Consider the following 23,768-nt stretch of genomic DNA (forward strand, 5'->3'; position numbering starts at 1 on the left):
GAGAGAATAGTGGACCCTGCAGCGTTTATCAAGATACCGAAAACCGGTTCATGAGGGTCTTCATCAAGGAAGATTGATTTAGGTAATCCAGACGTAAGCGACTTATTCACAGATATGGTGTATCAGGACTGGTTCTTCAGATCTAGGAAACAAGTTATGCGTATACTGGTTTAGCGGATGTTTAGGATTGACCAACTGGCGAACCCGTAGTTTCTGAGTTGGTTAGAATAACGAATACTGGTATTAGAATATTTTTCTTGGCCGTCCACGTCATCTTCGAAAGTAGAAGCTGGTAATTTGTTTAACTGAGTTTTTTAATGACGGCATCTTGGGGCAGCCACAGATAGAAGAGAAACTATACTGAAGAGCTAATTCTTCCAGGTATTAATATCTATCTAACGAATAAGTTACGCTGATCTGACGCGCAATGGTCTCCTGGCTTCCAGAAAATGACCAACTCCCCTTCAATATGGGTTCCCACCTAGATATCAAACCGATTGAGTATATCTTCGACCCTGCTCCTCTGGATACGGACTATACATCTAAGAGATATTTCACATTCCTAGAAGATGCGAAGTCAGGCAAGATCCGCGGCTTGGAAGAAAGTCATTGTTTCGATCCTCGTGACATGGGTCTGCCATGGCCTACCACTTTCCCTGCAACAGTGCAGAGCAAACACTGGCGGAGCGCTGAAGAAGCGGCCAAGGAATTCTTAGGGGCAATACGTTCTGTTTCTGCGTCTAAAGAGCCGCAAAGCACAACTAGCGATTATAGGAAAAGGTTGCTGAAAAGAGATTCACTCTTGATTGATGCGGCTGCCGCTACAGCAGTGAACTTTTTCCCTGCGGCAAATGCTGTACGGGCAAGACTCCTAGCACAGGCAGCTTTGTTGGTATTTCTTCACGATGGTAGGTGCATCTTTAAGCATAACGCAAGAAGATTATGCTAAGTGGTTCAAAGACGATGCCGATTCGGAAGGTTATGGACTTGTGAGTACTCTTGATTCCTCCATATATTGAGTTCTCACTGGTGATAATCTGTAGGAGTCAAATATACTCAAGGAAGCATTAGAAGAGCTCCAATCGTTTCCTGATGATCCCAAAAACTTCCAAGGGCCGTGGAAGAACCCAGTTTTCCAAGATTGGGTGGACCAATGCGTTCAAGAGAACTTCGGAGCTGGTTTACAGATCGTCCAAGGAACGCTCTTGTGGGCTAATCATACCCTTGATAACCCACCAAAGAAACGGGTCCAATTTGTATCGTGGAAAAATTACATTGATTACAGGTTAAACGATTTTCTGCATGTGTATGTCCCTCTGAAATATGGAAAGCATTGACGACATGTTGACAGCCTCTTAGGGGCATCAGTGGTATGCTACAGTTCTCTTGCGGGATATACGTTCCCGAGTCAGAAAGAGCTCCTTTGGAGGCGATGTACCGATTATATATGATGCATTGCAGTCTCACTAATGACCTCTATTCATATGAAAAAGAACGAATGGAGGCCAAAGAAGAGGATCTACCAATTGTGAATGGTGTTGAGGTTCTCGGTGATATCCTTTACATTTCTAGTGACACAGCCAAGAGGGACCTGCGACAGCTCATTTTGGAGCTGGAGCGGCAGCTTCACCATGTATACATCGCCCATACACGATCGGGGGAGCTGAACGACAGGCAGCTTCGATATGCCCGAGCGATGATCGAAGGCTTGGCTGGCAGTTTGTTCTTCTCCTCCACTCTAGCCCGATACGCTTGTGTTATCCCTGGTTCTCACCTGCCCAATGAACGAAGCTACCAGAATGGCACCACTATTTGAATTGCCAAAATATCATTTTCCACCGAAAATGGAAAACAAATCAGAAGAACCTTTTATGGCAAACTGCAGCTATTGGATGAGACCCAGTGTAACCTAAAACCATTTTCATCCACCACCAAGCTTCGTTAGCAAAACCGCCATCGCAGGGCCAGTCTCAAGGAAGCAAGCAGGAATTATCAGTCCTGTGACAAAGTATAATCCATAATGTTCAGTACCAAGTACCATCCACTAGCGCATGAATAGTACCACGGTAGTCAGACGACGCGTGCACTAACTATAATGTCCCGGATAGACATGTCTAGTTTCCGTGCAGTTCCGTCGGAAATAGTTCGGCTGTGGAGACCGCCATATCCGCCATACCCAAAAGACAAAATAGAGGTAGAAAGCAGCCCGTGCTCCATACCACGCCTTGTTTTGGGCAGCATGAGCGCAGCCAGTTAGACACCAGTATGCTTTCACCGTGTGAGTACCCCAACCACAAAAATCTCCGGGAGCCTCCTGGGTAGTTGCTGTCGGGTGCCCAATAAGATCGCTGCAACAGCCCAACTGTACTAGTGGCGCTGAGGAGCGTTCTGCAAGTATATTTTGATGATAAGGGATGAAAGGCAGACAGAATGCTAGCGATAGCCCGAGTTAGAAAACAAAAAGATGATTAGTGAGCAGGCATAGTCACAAGGTAGTCTAATATCCCAGCGCGAGGCCGGAACTTCATGTACCCAACCACTTCCAAAGCACCTGCAGAAGGTGATTGCGGTGTACAGGCTTCCCCAGATAGTCATTCATACCTTTGGCGAGATACGTTTCCGCATCACCTTTCAGCGCATTTCCAGTTAGTGCAATGATTGGTACATCGATCTTCATGTTTCGAATCTGAGACGTCGCCTCAAGACCGTCCAATACTGGCATGCTGATGTCCATAAGAACGACATTATAGGACAATGGCGTTTGTTTCACTAGCCGAACAGCCTCCGCCCCATCCCAGGCAGCGTCAATCCGGTCGAAGCCGAGGCTTTGAAGCAGTTTGAGCATCACCATGTGATTCACCAAGTTATCCTCCACTAGCAATATGTGTTTCCGGGGCGCGATCTCTCGCAGCTTTTTAATAAGGTTCTCCGAGCTCTCAGTCGGCAGCACACCGGAGGGCTTGCTAATGGGTAGCGTGTCCACCCGGCCCATCTTAGCAGTGAACCAAAATACGCTGCCGACCCCATTCGAGTTTGGTCGATAACCCACACTCCCATTCATGAGTTCTGCCAGGCTCTTGCAGATGGACAGACCGAGCCCGGTGCCTTGGTATCTCCGTCTTGTAGAATCCGCAAACCGTGTAAATGGCGTGAAGAGGGTGTTCAGAGCACTTCCTGGCACGCCGACACCTGAATCGGCTACCTCAGTTGAAATATTATACATTGTTGGATCCTCGGCGTCTACAGCGAATGATAAAGATATCTTAACATATCCTTTCTCCGTAAACTTGACCGCATTCCCCACAAGATTCTGGAGTACCTGGCGATACCGTAGAGGATCCCCTCGCAGGCCTTTGGGAAAATTCGACGGGATGGAACAGCTCAGCTCAACTCCCGGTTTCAGACAAGATTTGCAGTTTCGTACAACTGCACTCATGATGCTGTTCACATTAACAATATCCGATGTTAGGGAAAATGACCCCGAGGATAGCTTCGAATAATCAAGAATGTCGTTGATGATTTGGAGCAATAACGACGTAGAATCCTCAATAATGGACGCGAATTCACGCTGTTTGTTGTTGAGCTCAGTGTCCGTGAGCATAGACAGCGCAAGTAGCATGCCGTTCATTGGTGTACGAATCTCATGACTCATGTTAGCCAGAAAGTCGGTTTTTAGCCTTGACGATTCTTCAAAAGCTGCAATCAAGCGTGCCTCAGCCGCCTTCCGTTCCGTCAGGTCACGCGTGACCTTCACGAAACCAACATGACGGCCGAACTCGTACACAGGCGTAATCATAACATTGGCCCAAAAGCGGGACCCGTCCTGACGGTAACGCCAACCCTCGTCCTCCATTCTTCCATCCCGCAAACACACTGTCAAGCCCTTCCATGGTTTATTGTTACGGCGGTCTTCGGGGCTGTAGAATACTGAGAAGTGCTTGCCGATAATCTCTGACGCCGAGTATCCCTTCATGATCGCAGCACCCGGATTCCAAGTTGTAATATTGCCGCGGGTGTCCAACATGAAGATTGCATAGTCTTTAACAGTGTCAACCAGTATCTTATAGGTCTCGTTCACGTATGCATGATGATGGTCGTTAGCTCCCGAACGATCCCTCTCGTCTTTATGCGCCTCGAAAACTATGTATATTAAGGTCCGACCTTGAAATATCGGCGTTACCTGAAGTCGGAAGTGCGACTTTTTATTTTTTAGATAAATATCCTCAATGCACTGAATCTCTTTTGTTGAAATGGCGGCACGTATCGCGCCGTATAAAGATGCGATATCTGATACAGGGACCATGGGAGGGGTGGTGTCACAGATGCAGGTGTTCAGCAGTGCGTCCCTAGATTCACCCGTGAGGGCGCAGTGACTGTCGGAAACTTCCACTATGTATAGGTTTGCGTCAGCAACAATGGTAGGTATTGGGGTGTAGCGATAGATTCGACACAAAGAGGCGTCCTGCGGCACGGTGGCGGCTTCGGCACCTGAGCCTGAGCTGTCATTAGTCCGTTGCGACGGCTTCGTCTCGCCTTTGAATCCGCTTAAGACCATATCAATATCTTCTGGTGGCGTCGTAATCAGCGGCAGGTTGACCGTTTGGGTTCTATCCTGCATGTTGAGATTCAGAAATTGATCCCCGAACGACATCTTTGCTGTCCACGGGAATCGTGGCAATAAAGACTTATTGTAAAGGAGAAAGTCGAACGAACAGCGGGTTGAAACACCCGACACAGCGGATGGGGAGTTGGGTTGCAGCCTCGTGCACGACACGCATTAGATTTTCAGCCAAAAGACTGAAATTCAGATAAGAATAGAAGGGTAAAGCGATCCAGTGAAAACTGAAACCCCATGTTTGGGCCAACAGGAAAGAAATCTTCCTAATTAGGGGACCCGTGTTAAGGCAAAGGCCAAACCACCGACGTCAATGGAAGACGATCGGCCACGCGCTTCGCCCGCTAGTGGACGGCAGAACAGCCCGGACTTGCGGGGCAGGCAGTTGGGAGACCAGTCACGTTGCTCTTTCTGGCATGCCAAAACCACCAATGTCTGCATTCCCTTCAACCTTGTACAATGCATTCTTGATTTTCCTCAGAACCACGGCTCCACCGTGGTGATACCGATTTGGGAACCAGAGGGTACAAATCAAGGCATTGAGCCAAACATTTTGCCTAGCTGACTCATCATTCTAGATTTCAACAGCCCCCTCAACTGTTAGTCAGTCTCACCTTTCACTGCGTACGTATTCAGCGGTGTGTCAAAGGGAAAAAGTATACTACTTAGCAACTACTTGGTGGCGTTTTTTCCTTTTCCCCCCCCTCCTTTTTTCCCCCCAAATAATGTCATTAGTACGGAGTTCTGATACTTGCTCATTGTTCTGAGATTTTAATATCCTTTTTTAGATCGATGTTACATGTGCCTGAAGCAAATGATTGGGCGACTATTTAAATCTACTCTATCTAGCAGAATACTCGATAGTGGCCGATTTATGCCGATCGCGCTTACCACGCCTCGTGGCCTAAGATTCTTGTTCCTTCGGCTGGGACTTGCCATCGTTCGACGTCCAACGTCATGGAATCAATAGATAGATAATCGCCAAGTGTGGGGACCGACTAAAGCCTCATTAATCGTCGTTCTGTACTCAGATCTTAGAAGCACCATGATAGGACGAATGGAAAGAAGGTTATCTTGAAACGGAGTGTATCCTCTTTCTGGAAAGGATAGGCAGTACTAGCGAGTAATGAAGGATCAGGGCTACAAATCAATTGTGCTTCCATGGTCGTTCTGGAAAATTTTCAAGTGAAAAGTGAGGCGAAGCCCTACTGTTCCCGTTACTTTGAGGATCCACTATGGATGTCGACATTAATTTCTTAGATGTCACGTTGATCTGACCGCCTCAGGCAATTAGATAATGGTCATGTCTCTGTGTGAAACCGCAGAAAAAGCCAAAGAAAAAAAAGTGTCAGAGAGCCAGGCTGATATCACTTGATTTGTCATGAAAGTCCCTGTGGGATTGACGAACTCTTGGCTATTATACTGGTATCACCATACTGTCGCTAATTAATGAAGTTGAACGGCAAAATGCAACCAACGCAAGATCCAATCGAGTTTTGAAACAGCCCCGCGTAGACGGATCGGACTGAACCCCTAAAGAAGTCCATGAGCCGCCTAGAGAATCACATTCTCCCGCTCAGCCGTTTCCACCATCTTCGCCAAAGCATCTGCTACACCGTATGAGAAGGCATAGCCACCTCCACCGAATCCATACGCCGAGAGGACAATGCGATTGCCTACCTTCTCGGAATCCAAACGGAAACCCCCTTGTCTAGACGGGCGGATACCGATGATATAGTCGAGCGATTCTTCGGGGGGATTCTCCGGAACTATCTCGGGTGCGAGACGATGGGCGCGTGCGATCTCATCTCGAGCTATATCCATGTCCACCTCGGGCGACCTGTCCAGTCAATATCTGAACGAATCCTTTACGTCACAAGTCGATGAACACTTACAGGTTGTCGCTTTGTTTAACCCCACCCAACACGACACCTTTCGACTGAGGACGTGGGATGACATAAGTGTATTCCTTGCCATTCCGGAAGTACATCGTGTGACAATTGTCGGTCCGGAAAAACACGTTTTGTCCTCGTTCAGGGAAACACTTCTCATCCTGGACATCGCTGAGGGATCTACTTCCTATGCCGCTCGCATTGATGAAAATGCTTGATTCTGGGAACATGGCGTACAGCTCCTGGAGTGATTCGACTCGTTTCCGAATGAATTGGCCGCCGAGGGCAATGATTTGCTTTCCCAAATAGGGCATGTGACGCGTAGGATCCGTGACAAGAGTATCGTATGCCCACCCGCAGGCGAAATTGGAGGGATATTCATTGGGCTTTAGGTCGCGGAACTATCGCTATGGTCAGCATTATGAAATCCCTTCTCATGAGAAAGACCTCGCCATCATACCTTTGATACCACCGTCTTCCCCCAAATTGCAGAGTTCTCGCTTGGGGGGTTTTCAAGGAACTCGCGTGTATCGACGATGCACACCCCTGATTCAGGATCCTCCTGGGCCATTTTTAACAAGTGACGATGGGTGATCGCTTGGTAGTATCGATATTCAGGGCTAATTCCCCCGGCAGCATGCCATGCTGCACCAGCCCAAGCCGATGCATAGAAAATATTCTGGTCCCCGGGGAGATACTCGGCAACCAAGACTACAGAGAATCCATTGAGAAGAAGTTGTCTCGCGGCAGCACACCCAATAATGCCAGCTCCCAAAATGACGATAGGACGTTGTGCGAAAGGCACGGAAGGGATATCAACAGGGTGGCCGAGATCTCCCATTTTTATGTCTCTGGGATTCGAGCCTTTATGAACTTTGGTGCGTACCAACTGAATTGCCCCTCTTCACGTAAAATGGCGCAGATCACCCACTCCAGAGGCGGTCAGGGGAGAGAAATGTTTATAAAGAAGGTCTATAGAATAAAAGAAGATCTAAGAGGCAAATGGGAGGGATAGAGATGACGACATATAAGAACGTGTAACTAGATGTGAAGTCCTCAACGCACCAGGCTGTTCAGTCTCTTTATTATTCTACGGGGCACCGCCACCTTTTTCTTATAGGTATCCGACGAGACGGCCATATCTTAAGCGATGATCGGTTTCCGTGTCGTCGTTAAGATTTGGTACAGTTCGCCAAAGTGGGATCGAAGCGCTCAGATCCGACGGTCGGCTGGAGCCGCTGGGAACGAGGGACAGTGAACCACACACGACAACGTCTACGCCAGATATAGAAGTTCTGCGCACATTAGTCGCCAATAATAAGAGTATCATATTGTGCCTCAAGAGGAAAGAGGGTTTACAAGGGACTCGTCATCTCATGCATTATCAAAGCTCACAGGCTGATTGAAATCGTGGCATGACTGTGGGCGGTTCGTCCCGACGCACTATGGAACCTTTGGCGAATGTTCGATGAGGAAAAAAGACGGACTGAACCGCCGTTGTTAGTAGTGTGTAGGGTTCTGTGTGTGTTTTCTTACTTACGTCTGTTTTCAGTCTAAACTCCATCCAGTAAGCGCCGCCGGTGTCAGGCCCAATACAGGTACACAACAACCTATAACGGAGTACTCCGTAATCGTGTATCTGATCCTCAGCGACCTAATTCCATATGGAAATACTAACAAAAAAGGAAGAAAGAACCTAGTGAATAAGAATAAAGAATAAAGACAGGAAGGAAGGAAATCAAAATTCAAGTACAAAACTGGAAGACAATGAATATTAAGGTGTATACTTGGGACGGATTTTTTTTTTTGGCTTTAATCACAACCCCTGTACCCTACAATGTAGTATATACTTACGAAGTATGTGTAGAATCGAAGTCCCCACTTGGCAGGGTCGATCTACTGGGTACTCAAATAGCCTAGAATGAGAGATACTCCTTTCTGGATACTCCCGAGTCAGACTAAAGGTTTCCAATCTGTGGTAGGAGTTTTATTTCAAACCCGTGCAATTACCTGAAACATTCACGGTACCGATACTGCCCATCGGAGGAGCAAACTTTATTACTCAACACATTAATTAAGGAGAAGGAAAATGAACGTTTCTAGTCTAGGACTCCTGTCACGAGAGGCGCTAACTTCTTTGAGGGTCTTGTCAACTCCACTCCCTCAATGTCCCCTGCAAGACAAGCTCCATTTCGGTCGGAATCAGTCTCCAGAACAGTGCATTACTACTATATTTCGTCTTACATACATACCATAATACTACTCCTCTCGTATTATGGCTGACATCCCGCAGCGGGACGGAAAAGCCGAGCGCAAAGAGCTCTTACAGGTGGGTTGGATGGCCCAATTGACAATCCACGTGGCGCACACCGTAATCCCTCAATACGGGAAACAAGCCGAGCCACTCACCCCATTACCTTGTAGTTCTTTGTCTAATCACCCTGGGGCACTTGCTAGGAGCCGTCTTTCGATGTCGACGATAGCAGCTACAGCGTTCTTAGCGACCGCGACGCGGCCAAGATCCTCCCCTATGAAGCAGACGATTCCCCCTTCCCAGAAGTTCGTGCCGTCGTTCGACCAGTAGACGATGTACATCTACCGGTCAACACGGTTCGGATGTGGATGATCGGGGTTATATTTACGATTGTACGTCGGTGGCGGAGAAATCAAATCTGCTGTGATGCGGAGCGTGTAACACTAACTAACTAACGCAGGTCGGGAGTGGACTCAATCAATTCTTCAGTTTGAGACAGCCCAGTGTAACCATCAGTGCCTTGGTTGCACAGCTTGTAGCATTTCCAGTTGGCTGCGCCTGGGCAAAATGGATGCCCTTGGGATGGCTCAATCCGGACCGCCATTTCAATATCAAGGAGCACGCATTGATCACGATAATGGCCAATGTCTCGTTTGGGTCTGCGGCGGCGACGCAGATCATTGAGGCCATGGTAAAGTTCTATAACATGCCTTCTCAAGGAGGCTTTGAGATTCTTTTATGTATCACAACACAACTGTTTGGCTTTGGCTTGGCAGGCATGGCGTCCCGCTGGCTTGTGGGACCCGCGACTATGATGTGGCCCCAGGTGCTGTCAAACGCCGCTCTTTTATCCACCTTACACTCGCGCAAAAATCTTGTCGCTGATGGCTGGTCTATCACGCGTCTCCGGTTCTTTTTGTTTATCTTTGTTGGCGGAGCCATCTGGTATTTTGCTCCCGGGTACCTCTTCACAGGTCTCAGCACGTTTAATTTCATTTGCTGGATTGTACCAACAAACGTTGTTGTCAACCAGCTCTTTGGTCAGCATACTGGTCTTGGTATGTCGATCTTGACCTTTGATTGGGCTCAGGTCGTCTATGCAAATCAAAGCCCGCTCTTGGTCCCATTCTGGGCGGGTCTCAACGTGATTGGGTCCTTCGCCTTGTTCTTTTGGTTAATATGTCCAATAATTTACTACACCAATACGTGGTATTCGGCCTACTTACCGATGCTTAATTCCAACACATTCGACAATACCGGTAAAGCTTACAACACTAGCCGGGTGATGAACCATGACGGTACAGTTAATGTGGAGGCGTACCGCGAGTACTCGCCCATGTTCCTTCCAGCGGGGTATGCAGTGACATACGGCGTAGCATTCGCCAATCTGACAGGAATCTTCGTTCACATAGCGCTGTACCATGGGACTGACCTGTGGGAGCAATGGAAGGGGCGGGATAAGAAGGATGTCCATGCACGGCTTATGGAATCCTACAGGGTCGTTCCTTGGTGGTGGTTCGCTGCAGTGACCATTTTGATGTTTGTGCTGAGCATTGTGACTAATGAGGTTTGGCATACGGGTCTCCCGGCGTGGGCAGTACTCTTGGCCTTCGTGCTACCGATGATCTACTTCATACCAGTTGGCATCATCAAGGCGGTGACGAATATTACCAGCAACCAGTTGAACTTGATTACGGAGTTCATTGGAGGGTACGCGTTTCTCGGTCGGCCCGTTGCAAACATGGCTTTCAAGTTTTATGGATATGTGGCAGTATCTCAAGGATTAGAGTAAGTATCCCCTTTGAAAAGCAAATGTATGGACGTAGCTAACAAAACAGGTTTGTGGCGGACATGAAGCTGGCACATTATCTTCATATTGCTCCTCGGACTTTATTCTTAGCACAGGGGCTAGCGACCTTAATTGGTGCCGTGGTACAGTGTGGCGTGACTGTGTTCATGATTACTCGGATCGGTGGTGTCTGTACCTCCGATACAGATGGAGGATTCACTTGTCCCCATGGTCGAGTAACGTATTCCTCATCGTTGATTTGGGGTAAGCATCATTCAGATTACCTCAGATATACCTTCTTAACAGTATCTAGGCGCACTTGGACCAGGACGGAACTTTTCGCCCGGTCAAATTTATGGCCACCTGCTCTGGTTCTTCCTGGCAGGACCTGTTGTCATTATCATCACATATCTCATTGGTAGGCGCTGGAAGCAGGCTAACTACATCTCATGGCCGGTAGCCTTTGGTGCCATGAGTCTTGTTCCACCAGCCACGGGTATTAGCTTCTCATCCTGGTGGATTGTCAATCTAATATTTAATGGAATTATTAAACGACGCAGACCCGCCTGGTGGTCTAAGTATAGTAAGTCCTCTTTTAAACCATTGTATCACCGTGCCGATCTAACATAGCCCCAGATTACGTTCTTTCGGCAGCACTTGACTGCGCTGTCGCAGTGGCCACGGTGATAATTTTTTTCTGCATTACGCTTCCAGCTGGTTCGCTGAATTGGTGGGGCAACACCGTATCGGCGCGCACTGCGGACGGTAAAGGCACTCCGTGGAGGGGTCTACCGGAGTCAGGATACTTCGGACCTCCCCAGGGGACATGGGAATAGTTTCTATGTTGCATATATCTTCTGTCCCATTTACATATACTAGATATCTAGAAGCATTGTTTTGCGTTTCTTTTCTGCTTGAGCGTTTGGCTTTTCGGGCTTTATCTGAGCGTCACATACCTTTTCTTAATTATATCATATATTATTATATACTGACCCTTACACACCGAACATCATCTCTAGCTTTAATCTAATTTATACAAAGTCTTCTGATCTATGTATATATACTCGCTTTAGTTTTGAACAGCCTCTTATTCCAAGTTGTAGTTCGTATAAATGTATATGATGTACGTAGTGAATAAGATTGGCCAATATATCTCGCTCTCACGCTTTCTATAAATATCAACCATCATGAATTATACTAGTAGATGATTTAACACTTTGTTCGCAATACTGCGACTATATCTGACAAGCTTAAATACGAAGATAGAAACGGCCCACGAACGAGAGAGGGACAATTCTCTTCAGGAACAGGGTAACAACAACCCACACTCTAACGACAATCCCTCAACCAACTCAAACCATTAACATAAATTTTCAATGCAGTAAATCCATGTACATACGCTAATAAAAAACCGCCTCAAGCCACCATCCCCTTCACCTCTCGCCCCCTAACCCAAACCTTCACAATATTCCGATCGTCCCCAGTCATAAGAAACTTCTCAAACACCTTCTCAGCATCATCCACCACCTCCTCCACAGGTGCCATAATCCCATCCCCAACATCCGTCCTCACAAGACAAGCATCAAACTCAAACCCCACGGCAAACCTCCCCACCCGATCCCCCAACCCAGCAACCCTAGCTCCACCCATCGTCGCCAAATAAAAGCTCTCCGCAATACTCAACGGCCGATCCCGTCCCTTCGTCTCTGTCTGCTTAGCAACAGAAACCATAAATGCCGCCCTCATCACCTCCAACATAGAAGATGAGTAGCCACCCCCGCAATCCGTCCCCAGCCCAACCTTAATTCCCTGATCCAGGTACTCGCGCACAGGGGCAACCATGAACTCATCCATCGTCGTATTAGGAATAGGACAGTGCGCAACTCCGCACCCCAGTTCCTTGAGGAGCGGTATCTCCTCCGGCTGCGGGTAAATAGCATGCGCCAGAATAGTCCGCTCAGTAAGCAGTCCAAAGCTAGAATACAGCTCCGTCTCGTTCTTGAACTCCGGGAACAGCGTCCGCGTGAAGTCTATCTCGCCGTGCGATTCGTTGAAATGCGTCTGGATCGGAATGTCTGGGTACTGTCTGACTACGTCTCCCAGCCCGCGCAGCAGCGGCTCGTCACAGGTAATCGCGAACCGCGGTGTGATAACGGGGGTCACGCGCCCGGCGGCATCGTCTAGTTTCTTGACTGCGGAGATGAATTCCAGGGTGTCGGAGAGGGATTCCTCCGCGGACGAGTCGACATACCAGTCTGGGGCGTGGCGGTTCATGTTACATTTTCCGATAAGGGCGCGCTGACCGATCAGCAGACAGGTTTCCGCGAGGATGAGGGAGGCGTCTTTGTGGCGGGAGCCGTAGTAGCAGGCTGTTGTTATGCCTTGTTTCAGACTACCTTGGACGGCGAGGCGGTAGAGTTGTTTTGCGTAGACGGGGTCCGCGAGTTTGGACTCGTGCGCGAAGGTGATTTCTTCGAGCCATTGGAGGAGGGGGATGCCGCGGCCCAGGCCGCGTTGGGACCATTGCGGGGCGTGGGTGTGGGTGTCGATGAAGCCTGGGATGAGGAATTCGGTCGGGCGCAGGGTGCTTAGGGGGAATTCGTCGGGGTTGTAGTTTTGTTGTTTGAGGAGGGTGGGGATGTCGGTGGGCTTGGTGGACGGGCGGATGTATTCAATTTTACCTGTTTTGGAGATGATGAGGAGGGTGTCCGGGAGGATTTCGATGGTGGTGGGGTTGGGGGTGTGAATGAGGGTGCCGTGGAAGGCTTTTGCGGTAGGGGACTCCATGATGAGGGTGGTGAATATGGCCAATATGGTGTTTGTGTGGAAGGTTTTGAGGGAGAAGGTGAGGTGGTGTTAATAAATACTGAACATGGTCTGGTTTATACTGGAGATTACGAGGTAGTATATCGAATGTGGGGTATGCATGGATAGTAGTAGTATGCAGCCAACGGTAGCAGTAATCTAGACTGGGATGCGATAAATACATGTATCCGTCGCCAAACAAAACAGATATTTACACAATCATAGGGTATAATAGGTCGCCATTTCTTCCTGAAACCAATCATATGAATAAAACAATTCCTCGGCCAGCTGGGCATCTATCAAGGGAACGTTTCCTGACCCATCGACCAGTAGCACATCGTCTAAAGTGGCCGCCATGGGCACTGGTGGTGCCACTAGGATATTTTGTTGCTGTAACTGTGGTTGCAATGGGGGTTGCAGCGGTGGCTGGCTCTGGGGTTGCGTGTTGATCTGCTCCTGCTGATATGCCAAGTGACTAAAGATCACCGTGCTTTGCTGGCGAAACGACTCCGCCAGTCGTTCCACCCCCGGCCGTCGCTTGCCAAACTCTTCTAGCACTACTACTACGGCCTGGATGGCCCGTCGCATCATCTGGTCATTCGGCTGCCAGGCTGCCGGGTGGCCGTCCTTGACTGCGAGGAAGTTTTGGTTAAGACACCACAGGATAGTAATACCAGCGAAATAGATCTGGCTCAAAGTCAGCCAAATCCATTTCAGCTTCCCAACAGAATAACTATCCCAATACGATCGGATCACTTGAATACTGGCATCGCCACAGCTGACAATGCTTGTCGCGTCCGGCGTCGGATTTCGTGGACTAGGTCGGTGCATGAGGAGCAGGGTGGTAGCGTACAGGTAGTCGTAATAGCTCGTCGAATAGAGAAGTGCCGCAGGGTAAACGGGTGCATTTCGACGCCAGTCATCGAGTTCTTGGCGAAAGTGCAAAAGCGTAAGCGAAACATCAGCTGGGGGAGGAGGAGGTTGATTATTGTATACTAGCAATGGTTAGTCTGGGTGAAACACCATATTTGTCGATAAACTTACAGTAACGATAAATGCGCGAAAATATTCGGCGCAAGCGGACCACCTGTACTGGGATGGTCATAGCACTGGCCCCTGGCGCCTCGGTCCAGTCGTCGTTAAACTCGCGCGGCAAGCTCACACTTATATCTTCGTCCGCGATACCCAACGGCCGCGCAAGGGTACTCGCAACAAGCCGATCTAGGTTGTATAGACTCCAAAAAGCCCGTTTTTCCATTTCCTCTTCCATCACACTGGACAAGTTTCGATGTTTATGTAAACCCAAACTAACAGCCAGGCGTAGGGCGCTGCCCAGCACATGCCACACGCTCGGGCCGTTCGTGGAAAACATGGTCCATAGTGCCATGCTCAGTAACACCCGCACGGATGATAAATCTTCATTCTGTAACGACAATGACACTGTTTCCTGGCTCGCTCGATAGTATTCATTCGCTTGTGCGCCGTCGGCAGGATTGATCAGCAGGGCAATAGCGATCGTGATGTGGTACGTGCAAAGCACTTCGGGTGGGGGAACCTCCCCGGCATAGATACGTCGTAATTGTGTGAAGAATTCAGGGCGGTTGAGAAATGGGTATTGATAACCCATGCTGTCGAAATACTGCGAAGCCACTCGCTCGGCATCTTCCAGCGAGGCCAGCCGAAGAACGTGCGGGGCGGACGCGACGGGACGGGCAACCGAGGGTCGTCGGTTCTCGAGTTGATCACGAAAGATCTCGCCCACATTGGGCAGTTCTGTACTGACGGAATGTGAATCGGTTGGACTAGATCCCGAGACTGTGGCTGACGTCGTTGAGCGGGAGGTGTCACGACCCATCAATACGGTCGGTACCTGATACCACCAGTCCGGATCACCTTCTCCGTCCAACTGACTCCCTGTTGGTCTATCAGCTACGGAGACGCCCGTCTTGCGGCGCACAACATCTTCCAGCCATCGTACGCGGTTTTGCAGGTTCTCCAACTGATCTCGTGGGACGGAGGCACTCGCGACCTGGGGACCAGGTGGAGGAATGGTACATCGCACTCCGGCGCGTGTACAGGCGGAACAATTTGGGTAACGGAAATCACATTTCTTTTTCCGCTTCCGACAAAAATCACAGGCAGTTGAAACACGCTTGCTGCGGTGGACGTGGGAGCTATGAGACGAGGTGTGCTGTGTGTGCAATGGCGCCGGGTTCGTCAGGGAAGGAGGCTGAGATTGCGGAGAAGTCTGGGGAGGAAGAGTCGGTGGGGGAGGAGTGGGAACATGCGATGTCAAGGAGGAATCGAGACGGAACTTGCCCAGCTGATGTCGAAACTCAGGGTCGCGGTTGGTCATAATGGAAGATGCACCAAAGGCCAAGGGTGGCGGCTCGAACCGCAGGCCATTCCGATGGTGGAGATGATGGCTTGACCGGATGGATGTTGTAGGGTTGAAAAGGTGCTCCTGCCGCTAGTCCTCTCTCGGTTTGGTTCCCCCGATCACGCCGCCATCCTTCTTTTTTCCCTTCGCTGGAAATCCTCCTGTCTGGACCCAGCCCTAACTTATGGTCCCAGTTCCCACCATATGTTGATCGATCGACACTTGTAAGATCGATGGAACTCCTCCAGCCGCTTAACTACTATTGGGATACTTTTTCAAAATTTGACCACGGTGGTTCAGTTTTAAATTTTAGCTTATGAACCCCGCTTCTCCCCCCTTCCCTTCCTCTCGGAATCGGATATAACAATCTAACAATCTACCAGACTATTATCGTCGTGCCCAAGTAGCGTAAATTCCTCATTCACAACGAAAGCATCTTCGAGGGAGGCTTTGGTACCTATTATATAATTTGTTCATATACCACTGCCGAACTTAACCAGTCACTATGAACATAAGCTGTACCCGACAAACCAGTCCCCCCTACGCGCCAAATTTTTGGCGCATGATAATTACAGCATGGATCACCCTTGTGAACTTCTGGGTCCCAACAAAATCAAAAACCCCGTTCCATTCAACAAACCTCCCCTTAGAATGGGCGACAATCATCTCCCCAGGAATTCACAGATCGCCATTGATCTACTAATTACCCCTCACGATTACATGCCGAGGAGGAACTCCCACTGCTCCCTTGCTTCGCTCTGGGATGGCACATGTGGATCTAGAGCCGAAATTGTATTCCCGAGCCAATAAATCTATTGAATAGTTCAATTTAAGTCCTTGAGAAAGGAATAAATAAATAGTCAAGGCAACCCTAAGCCATTCCCTGGAATTAACCTGGAACGGACAGTGATCGAGCCTGTTACATAGCCAAACTACTTCAACCCTTACCAAACATCGGCGTCGCACAACCAAAATCCAAATGAACGTGAGCACCACGACCATAGACACAGGATACGTGGGCAACCTCGCCCATGACCAAGAGGAAAAACTGCTACAGCTATGGGCGATTTTGTTGCGATCGTGCGATCCGGAGTTATACAGCGCGGATGTAAGTCCGAATGGCCAACCTTCATCTCCGACAACTCCCAAACAGCACAAAAGACTCTTCTCATTAGGCTGGCCAGAAATTCCTAGCAAATCAAGTACGGATTTGCCTCCAATACCTGGCAAATTGCTTTCCGTGCTTGAAACCATGCACATGGATGCACAAGAAATCAAGTCCATCCAGCAAGTCTTGACTAAACTCAGCCCGGAGCAGCTTTGCTCGGCTTTCTTTGCTATGATGAAACAGGATCACCCAGATGCATTCCTTCTTCGATTCCTGCGCGCGGAGAAATGGGATGTCAGCAAAGGATTTGCCAAGCTTGTATCGGCGTTAGAGTGGCGAAGCAAGCAGATGCGGGTGGATGAAGAAGTCATACTCAAAGGGGAGCTACATGCGTTGGAACAATCGCGGAATAGCGCATGCACGGCCGACAAAAAAGATGGGGAGGACTTTCTGGCCCAGTTGCGTATGGGCAAGGGATATTTCCATGGTGTCGATAAATCCGGTCGTCCTATTTGTGTAGTGCGAGGGCGACTTCATAAGCCTGGTGCGCAGAGTGAAAAGGCGCTCAATGAATACATTGTGTATAACATCGAGCTGGTCCGATTGCTCCTTGTTCCTCCTGTCGAAACGATGGTGAGTGTTGGTTGCGCGTGGTAGGGTACCTGCATGGGCTAATTCTAGGGGTTGAACATATAGACATTGATCTTCGACTTGACCGGGTTCTCTCTTTCAAATATGGTAAGTTTTGATGAGCTATTTGGAAGCCCTGTGCTTTGTACTAACATATTCCTAGGAGTACGCCCCCGTCAAGTTCATCATCCAGTGCTTCCAAGAAAACTATCCCGAATCTCTTGGTGCTATGCTCTTTTACAATGCACCCTGGTTCTTTTCCGGTGAGCCAATACCTTTTGCGCTGTAACCAGACATCCGGTCCGAAGTTAACAACTCTTATAGGAATTTGGAAGGTCATCCGGGGCTGGCTTGACCCTATTGTGGCCGCCAAGGTCCATTTCGTGAATTCGGTTGAAGATCTAGAGCATTTCATTGATCGCACACAGATAGTGAAGGAACTTGGCGGCGACGAAGACTGGGAGTACGAATATGTAGAGCCTGAAGAAAATGAGAATGCGACGCTTGGCGACACAACCACCAGAGATGCTATTATCGCTCAGCATCAGCGAATCGGAGAGGAGCTCTTCAGCACAACCTCAATGTGGTTGTCCGCCAAAGACAAAAAGAACATGGGCGATGCTTCGCTACAGAAAGACCAGAGGGCAGATGTTATCGTGCGGCTGCGACAAAATTATTGGAAACTGGATCCGTACGTACGTTCTCGTACGGTTCTGGATCGCACTGGTATCATCCAAGCTCATGGTAATATCGACTTCTATCCAACTAAAGGCGGTGATGAGAAAAAGGTCGATGCAGGCTCAAAGGCTGTTGTTGGCCAGGTAGAATATGTCAACATGACCCAAGTGACAGGCGTAGCGTGACCGGTTATCCTGACGGACTCAATTTTATTTTCGGATACATTCTTTTGGGTTACTATAAGCAAGACTTTCTAGGGAAGCGAGCAATGCTAGTTGGTTTTCAGTAGTCACAACTTGTCTTCTGTCTACAATGTCTCAAGGCATCCAGGGATTGTCATTATGACCGGTTCACAGTAAATCCTACTATCTACTCTCGTGACTCATATGCAGTGATAATATGAATTAAGCAATTGCCTTCCAGTAATCATCGCATACGATGGTATTCGTCAAAGCTTGGAGATATATTCTATAGACTTCCTATATAGATAAAGAATATATAAAGCGGATGTTGTTAGGGCCACGGACCCGGGTCAGCGGCCCTAGCTGAGCAGTATATATTGTGGTTTATGGATGCTAGGTTGAAAGCAACCAAGCATAAGTTGCCTTTTTAGCCTATGCTAACGATAAAAATATTGTAACTAATCAAAGTTTATTACTTAGGGTCTAGTAAAGCTTAACGATATATTCCTTTACATAAATTGCTAAGTACACTTTACTGACCTGCATTTATAGCCTATAGTGTAGCGTCAAGGGTATCTACTAATCAGGGTAGAGGACCTGTCAACTAGGTAAGGACACGCAGGCTATGGGGGAGAGAATAATCTAAGGCAGGCAGGGGATACTATTAAGACAGGATACTGATTCTTGATTTCTTAACACTACTAACAGTTTGATATTTTACAACTGGAGACTCTATACCTAAAGGGCTCTGAATCCCTTTTGAAATCCCCCCTAACTATTATATAGCCTGATATTCGTTATCAGTGGCCCTTTAGGGGCTAATCTGTCCATGCACCTGGGTTAAGGTATACTGTACAGTCATCAGGCTGAATTGCTATCCAATCTGTGACGTCTTGACGATGGCTGATATATCTTCACAAGTAGGGACCAGGCGACAAAACAGTGATACCACAATAGGATGTTCTATATATTCAGCAAGCTTAGTTATCAGGCAGTTAGGACTTAAGTCTTTGAAGTGAATGGCCCTCATAATATATCCTTCAAAGGATAATATTTGTGGGAATATAGCTGTGCAGGTTTGCTCCTTGGGTTTAGCAGACCTCCCACTAGGTAAAAAGATCCACTATGATCAGCCGAGGTTGAACCCCCCGGGAGTTGAGTAATTAGAAAGAAGGAAATCTTTATATTATCACTGGGAAGTTGTTTCCCACCGAGATGCAGATATGGACAACCAGGAAGGGTCTCGAGTCGCTTCAGGGTTTAATAGGCATTTTAGTTTTAAATTAGCTAGGGGCGTAGGAAGTATATATAGTATTCCTGTGACTGGCACTATAGCCCACTCGAAGAGTATCTAGGTGTCTGCTCGTTTTGTAGTGGAGTCCGTGGGTGTCCTTCTTGTGGCGGATCACCCGACTCTAAGTGAGGATCTTTCATAAAGAGGAAGGACGTATTATCGGTTCTTTGGATAATTTGAGAGCTGAAGGAGCAGACAAGTGATGAGACACAATGGCCTTTTTTCATGGACTTGTTCATCTCCATGGTAGCGCCAGCCAACAGTGGACTGGTCGCCTTTTGTCAGGGAAGTTTGTCTTTATGGAATGATATTTACTATTTCCTTTAGCGCTTTGGCCTAAGGGCTGCGTGTGCTTCATCTGTTCTGGGATGATGACGATCAGGGCAGCAAACCAACAAGCTAAAGCAAGGAAAGACTTGAAAGTATACAACCTCGCAAGGAGGTTGGTGCTCCCTCTCTGCCCCAGAATCACCCTCTTCCGGTACACCTGTAACTCTAACTTCCTACGTCAATGTACTTACTTTCTATCTTCCCTTAGTTAACCTATGACCTATAGGCTTATATAACCACTAGAAAAGCACGGACATCATCACATGACATCTAGGGGGCTAGATCGGTTACCTAACCAGGGGCTAATCTAAAAAAGGGAAAGAAGAATGTAACAATGGAGGAGCGGCGAACCTGAGGCAACTAAACTACTGCCCCGCGAGGCTCAAACAGTCACAGCCTCGAGTTCCAGTCGCTTATAGAGGATGCAGGGGTTATGGTTATAAATTATAATGCCACCAAGCCCCCTCAACTTTTGCTGATTCGCTCCGAAAATTTCTTCTTTTCGGCCCAAAGTGAAACTCCAAGGAGCGTTCCTGATGGCTGTTCCTGAATGCGGAGTCACCAAATTTCCTAATTAGGCCATCAACTCCAGTCAGGTTATTCGTCGGCACTTGCTTTTTGTTTCTTACTCGTGAAGTGACATTGTGGTGTAGTTTTTTTTTCTTCCTTTTAATTTTTTTTTTTTAGTCTTATTTCTGGACCCTAATTATAACGCACCTTGGAATGATGGCGGAAGAGCCACAAGTCCTTTCCATCCAGCAACGGATCGCTGCCTTGAACCAAGCGCGGGCTGAACAAAGCCCCCAGGGTACCGCATCACCGTTACAAGGGGCGCAACCAACTCCTTTTGCATCGCGTCCACTTCCATCGCGACAGCAAACGATCGATAATCCCCCAATTAACTCCCATGGCTTTGCTTGTAACCGTTCTCCCGATGGAAATCAGCAGAAACCGGTGCTAAGGCCACCACCTCCAACGCCTGGCCAGATTTCGAAGGCCCCTCCACCGTTGCCGATACGAAAGGTATCAACCGAATCAGCGCCAACGCTACCACCCCGAAGACCGTCCGGTTTCTCTCGCAAGGAATCCAAGGAGTCCCTAGCCTCGGATGTATCCTATTCAACATCTACAAGCGCAGGAAGGGCTACAATAGCATCGACCGCTTCTAATGACTCTGGAACCATCCGCAGCGTACGTGCGCCTGCCTGGGGGGATGCTAAATTGCCTCCTTTGCCACCGAAAAGACAAGAGACGAAGACCGTTCAGCCGCCCCCACGGCCACGACCATCCCCCGCGAATAGCAGCAGGAGCCGCTCCCAGGCTCGTCCCTCGCTACCACCACGGCGCGAGTCTACCAATAGCACTTCAACAGATAGAAGCCGCTCTACATCTCGACCTCCACCGCTACCATCTAGGGTCAATAGGGACAAGTCACTTGAGCCAAGCGCAGAAGTCAATGGCAAGCAATCGGCGAGAAGGCTGCCTCCGCTGCCCCCTTCAAGTGCTGTTTTGGAGAGGATTCAGAATTCAGGGCTTGGAGCAATAAACCGGAACCCCGAGGACTCAGGACCACCTACAAACAATGGCGTGCAAGAGGCGAAACCAAACGGTGTGCCGCCACCTATTCCCCTTGCGACTCGCCCGGATCTCGATCTCTCTAAGCTTCAGGCAACTAAACCTCGCCTTTGTAAATCCACCCATCCAGCTACAACACCGAGCACAACGTGCTTGAAGTGCCGCGATTTCTCGGCGCCCGATGCACATGCAGCGCGATATCCCCGCGAATCTCTGCCGTCTTACGATCTGGCATGGCTGGCAAGAGAACTAACCGCGCCATTTCCCTCCCTCACCGATAAAGCAAGAGTATTGTTCACTTGGCTTCATCATAACATAGAATACGATGTTTATTCGTTCTTCAACAAATGTGTAAAGCCTTCCACACCAGCTGGAACACTTGCATCGGGACTGGCGGTGTGTGAAGGGTACGCTAGCTTATTTGCGACTCTCGCAGCCCACGCAGGGCTTGAAGCGGTAGTGGTAGGTGGTCACGGGAAGGGCTACGGTTATGAAGCGCCAGCTCCAGGCTCCCCTGTGCCGCCAGCCTCACCAACCGGGCATGCCTGGAACGCAGTGAGAATCGACAATGGCCACTGGAAGCTGTTGGACGCATGCTGGGGTGCTGGCGCAGTCCAGGGCCCAGGGCGCCCTTACCAGAAGCATTTTACCCCTGCGATGTTCACGGACACAAATGACGAGTTCGGTCTTCGACATTTCCCCTCTGACCGATCTCATTTCTACCGGGATGATGGCCGGCCCGAGATTAGTTGGGAGGAGTACATCCTGGGCAACCCAAACTCGCCGCTGAGCGCCGAACAGCCAACTGTATTTGGAGATGCGAAAAATCATAGCATAGGCGAACGTTCGTTCCGTCCGGCAGCCAAGCAAATCGCCATTCATCAGCCAAGCCCGCTCCGTTTCCAGTTCAGTCTCATCTGTGAACATTGGACCCTGGAACATCACACCCGAGCCAAGCCTGGGCTTTTCTTGCTGATGGTTCACGGAGTCGATGGTCGGCAAGATGACCGTATACCCTTTACCCATGTCCGGGGCTCCGGTCCGGGGGGAGGTGGAGACTTCTGGTATGTTGACATACCGAGTGCCAAGGCATTGGGCGCTCCCGGCCAGAAGCTGGCCATCGCCGTACTTACCAGCTTCGGGGATCGCAATGATGCACGGGGCGTAACTGCGGAAGAATATCGGCAACAAGTCGGTCGGGTAGGCATGGCGTGGGCTTACATTGCGGAGTGGGAGCTGGTGTGATTTAGCGTAGAGCCCCAACGGCCTCACGGAGGCTGGATTTAAGCGTCTCTTGGCTTCTCGCAGAGCGACTCTTGCTATTGGTTACGGATTTCCCTAATACCCGATTTTCCGTCGCTTGAAGTTTCCTCCACTATTGCATATAACATGAATCACGATGTTTTTACGCATAGGATACACTAATGATAACGAATGTCTCTTTTCCGTAGTTCCGAGTGATCATGAGCCCAAGCAGAGAATTTGCTATCACTCCATAGCAAGATGTTGGAATCTGTACCCCCCACCCCCGCCGGATCACTAAGCACCATCACAATTGTGGCCTTAACTAAATCAGTGACCAGAGCCTCGACGTGGAGTAAAACCCCGTGGAGACAACCAAACTCGGATGAGGACCGAGGACTCTGTTTACACTAACCCACCCCAACGTAGGCTAAATAGCCACAATTGAATTTTTCTTCTGTTTTTCTTTGCGACAAGTTACAACACAAAAACTCCCCGGTTAGTATTAATAAAAACTAATTCAGACCCTCCACAAACATCGAGAACGGAACTTTCGGGGCTTCATTAGCATGTATGAAGACCCAAGGTTCTTCTACTTGAAAGCTACTAAAATCAATCAATCATTCTAACTCTGTTGACCACAAAAAAGGTTCTAGGGGCAAAATATAAATGCATACGATCGAATTAAAACAAATATAATAAAAAAAAATTGTTTAAAAAAAAAGGAAATGGAAAGAAAAGATAGAAAAAGGGTTTTTTTGGTTCATAAGCATTTGTGGCTTAATACAAGACATCAGCACGGCTGGGGCTAAAAGTCAAGTTATCGGTTAATATCACGGTGCTGCTAAATTAATCGGCTCACGACAATGGATATGGCCCCCTCACATGGTACAGTGGTGTTTCGAGGACGTACGTGGCAATACTTCGGGTTTTACGACGTAGGTCACCTATATTAGAAGCAATATAACATGACACTAGGTGGTAGGAGGGAATA

General features: G+C 48.6%; 7 protein-coding genes across 7 annotated transcripts; 4 read left to right on the forward strand and 3 right to left on the reverse strand.

The window, feature by feature from the left end:
• Positions 1–427: 427 nt before the first annotated feature.
• Positions 428–1,816, forward strand: BDW43DRAFT_306736 (terpene synthase family protein; the record flags this gene model as incomplete). Its single annotated transcript, XM_032046092.1, has 4 exons — positions 428–908; positions 961–989; positions 1,044–1,306; positions 1,360–1,816. 4 exons carry the CDS (start codon positions 428–430, stop codon positions 1,814–1,816), a joined length of 1,230 nt encoding a protein of 409 aa, XP_031904875.1.
• Positions 1,817–2,382: 566 nt separating this feature from the next.
• Positions 2,383–4,961, reverse strand: fos-1 (sensor histidine kinase/response regulator Fos-1/TcsA). The gene has a single exon (XM_032038462.1). It carries the CDS (start codon positions 4,649–4,651, stop codon positions 2,525–2,527), a length of 2,127 nt encoding a protein of 708 aa, XP_031904876.1. The 5' UTR covers positions 4,652–4,961; the 3' UTR covers positions 2,383–2,524.
• Positions 4,962–5,877: 916 nt separating this feature from the next.
• BDW43DRAFT_152123 (FAD-dependent oxidoreductase) lies at positions 5,878–7,484 on the reverse strand. The gene is made up of 3 exons (XM_032038463.1): positions 6,968–7,484; positions 6,511–6,908; positions 5,878–6,455 (listed from the first exon to the last, which is right to left on the reverse strand). Exons 1-3 carry the CDS (start codon positions 7,346–7,348, stop codon positions 6,170–6,172), a joined length of 1,065 nt encoding a protein of 354 aa, XP_031904877.1. The 5' UTR covers positions 7,349–7,484; the 3' UTR covers positions 5,878–6,169.
• Positions 7,485–8,622: 1,138 nt separating this feature from the next.
• optF (small oligopeptide transporter, OPT family) lies at positions 8,623–11,542 on the forward strand. The gene is made up of 6 exons (XM_032040480.1): positions 8,623–8,836; positions 8,965–9,153; positions 9,222–10,549; positions 10,600–10,814; positions 10,864–11,133; positions 11,187–11,542. Exons 1-6 carry the CDS (start codon positions 8,783–8,785, stop codon positions 11,384–11,386), a joined length of 2,256 nt encoding a protein of 751 aa, XP_031904878.1. The 5' UTR covers positions 8,623–8,782; the 3' UTR covers positions 11,387–11,542.
• Positions 11,543–11,966: 424 nt separating this feature from the next.
• Positions 11,967–15,711, reverse strand: BDW43DRAFT_296998 (guanine deaminase; the record flags this gene model as incomplete). The annotated part of the gene is made up of 4 exons (XM_032044303.1): positions 11,967–13,315; positions 13,423–13,427; positions 13,630–14,350; positions 14,400–15,711. 4 exons carry the CDS (start codon positions 15,709–15,711, stop codon positions 11,967–11,969), a joined length of 3,387 nt encoding a protein of 1,128 aa, XP_031904879.1.
• Positions 15,712–16,630: 919 nt separating this feature from the next.
• BDW43DRAFT_152193 (CRAL-TRIO domain-containing protein) lies at positions 16,631–18,543 on the forward strand. Its single transcript, XM_032038464.1, has 4 exons — positions 16,631–17,476; positions 17,540–17,581; positions 17,637–17,736; positions 17,798–18,543. Exons 1-4 carry the CDS (start codon positions 16,715–16,717, stop codon positions 18,334–18,336), a joined length of 1,443 nt encoding a protein of 480 aa, XP_031904880.1. The 5' UTR covers positions 16,631–16,714; the 3' UTR covers positions 18,337–18,543.
• Positions 18,544–20,416: 1,873 nt separating this feature from the next.
• BDW43DRAFT_262928 (uncharacterized protein) lies at positions 20,417–23,142 on the forward strand. The gene has a single exon (XM_032040481.1). The coding sequence runs from the start codon at positions 20,681–20,683 to the stop codon at positions 22,775–22,777; it is 2,097 nt and encodes a 698-aa protein (XP_031904881.1). The 5' UTR covers positions 20,417–20,680; the 3' UTR covers positions 22,778–23,142.
• The last annotated feature ends 626 nt before the right edge of the window (positions 23,143–23,768 follow it).

Source organism: Aspergillus alliaceus (genome assembly GCF_009176365.1).
Source record: "Aspergillus alliaceus strain CBS 536.65 unplaced genomic scaffold BDW43scaffold_4, whole genome shotgun sequence".
Lineage (NCBI taxonomy): Eukaryota > Fungi > Ascomycota > Eurotiomycetes > Eurotiales > Aspergillaceae > Aspergillus > Aspergillus alliaceus.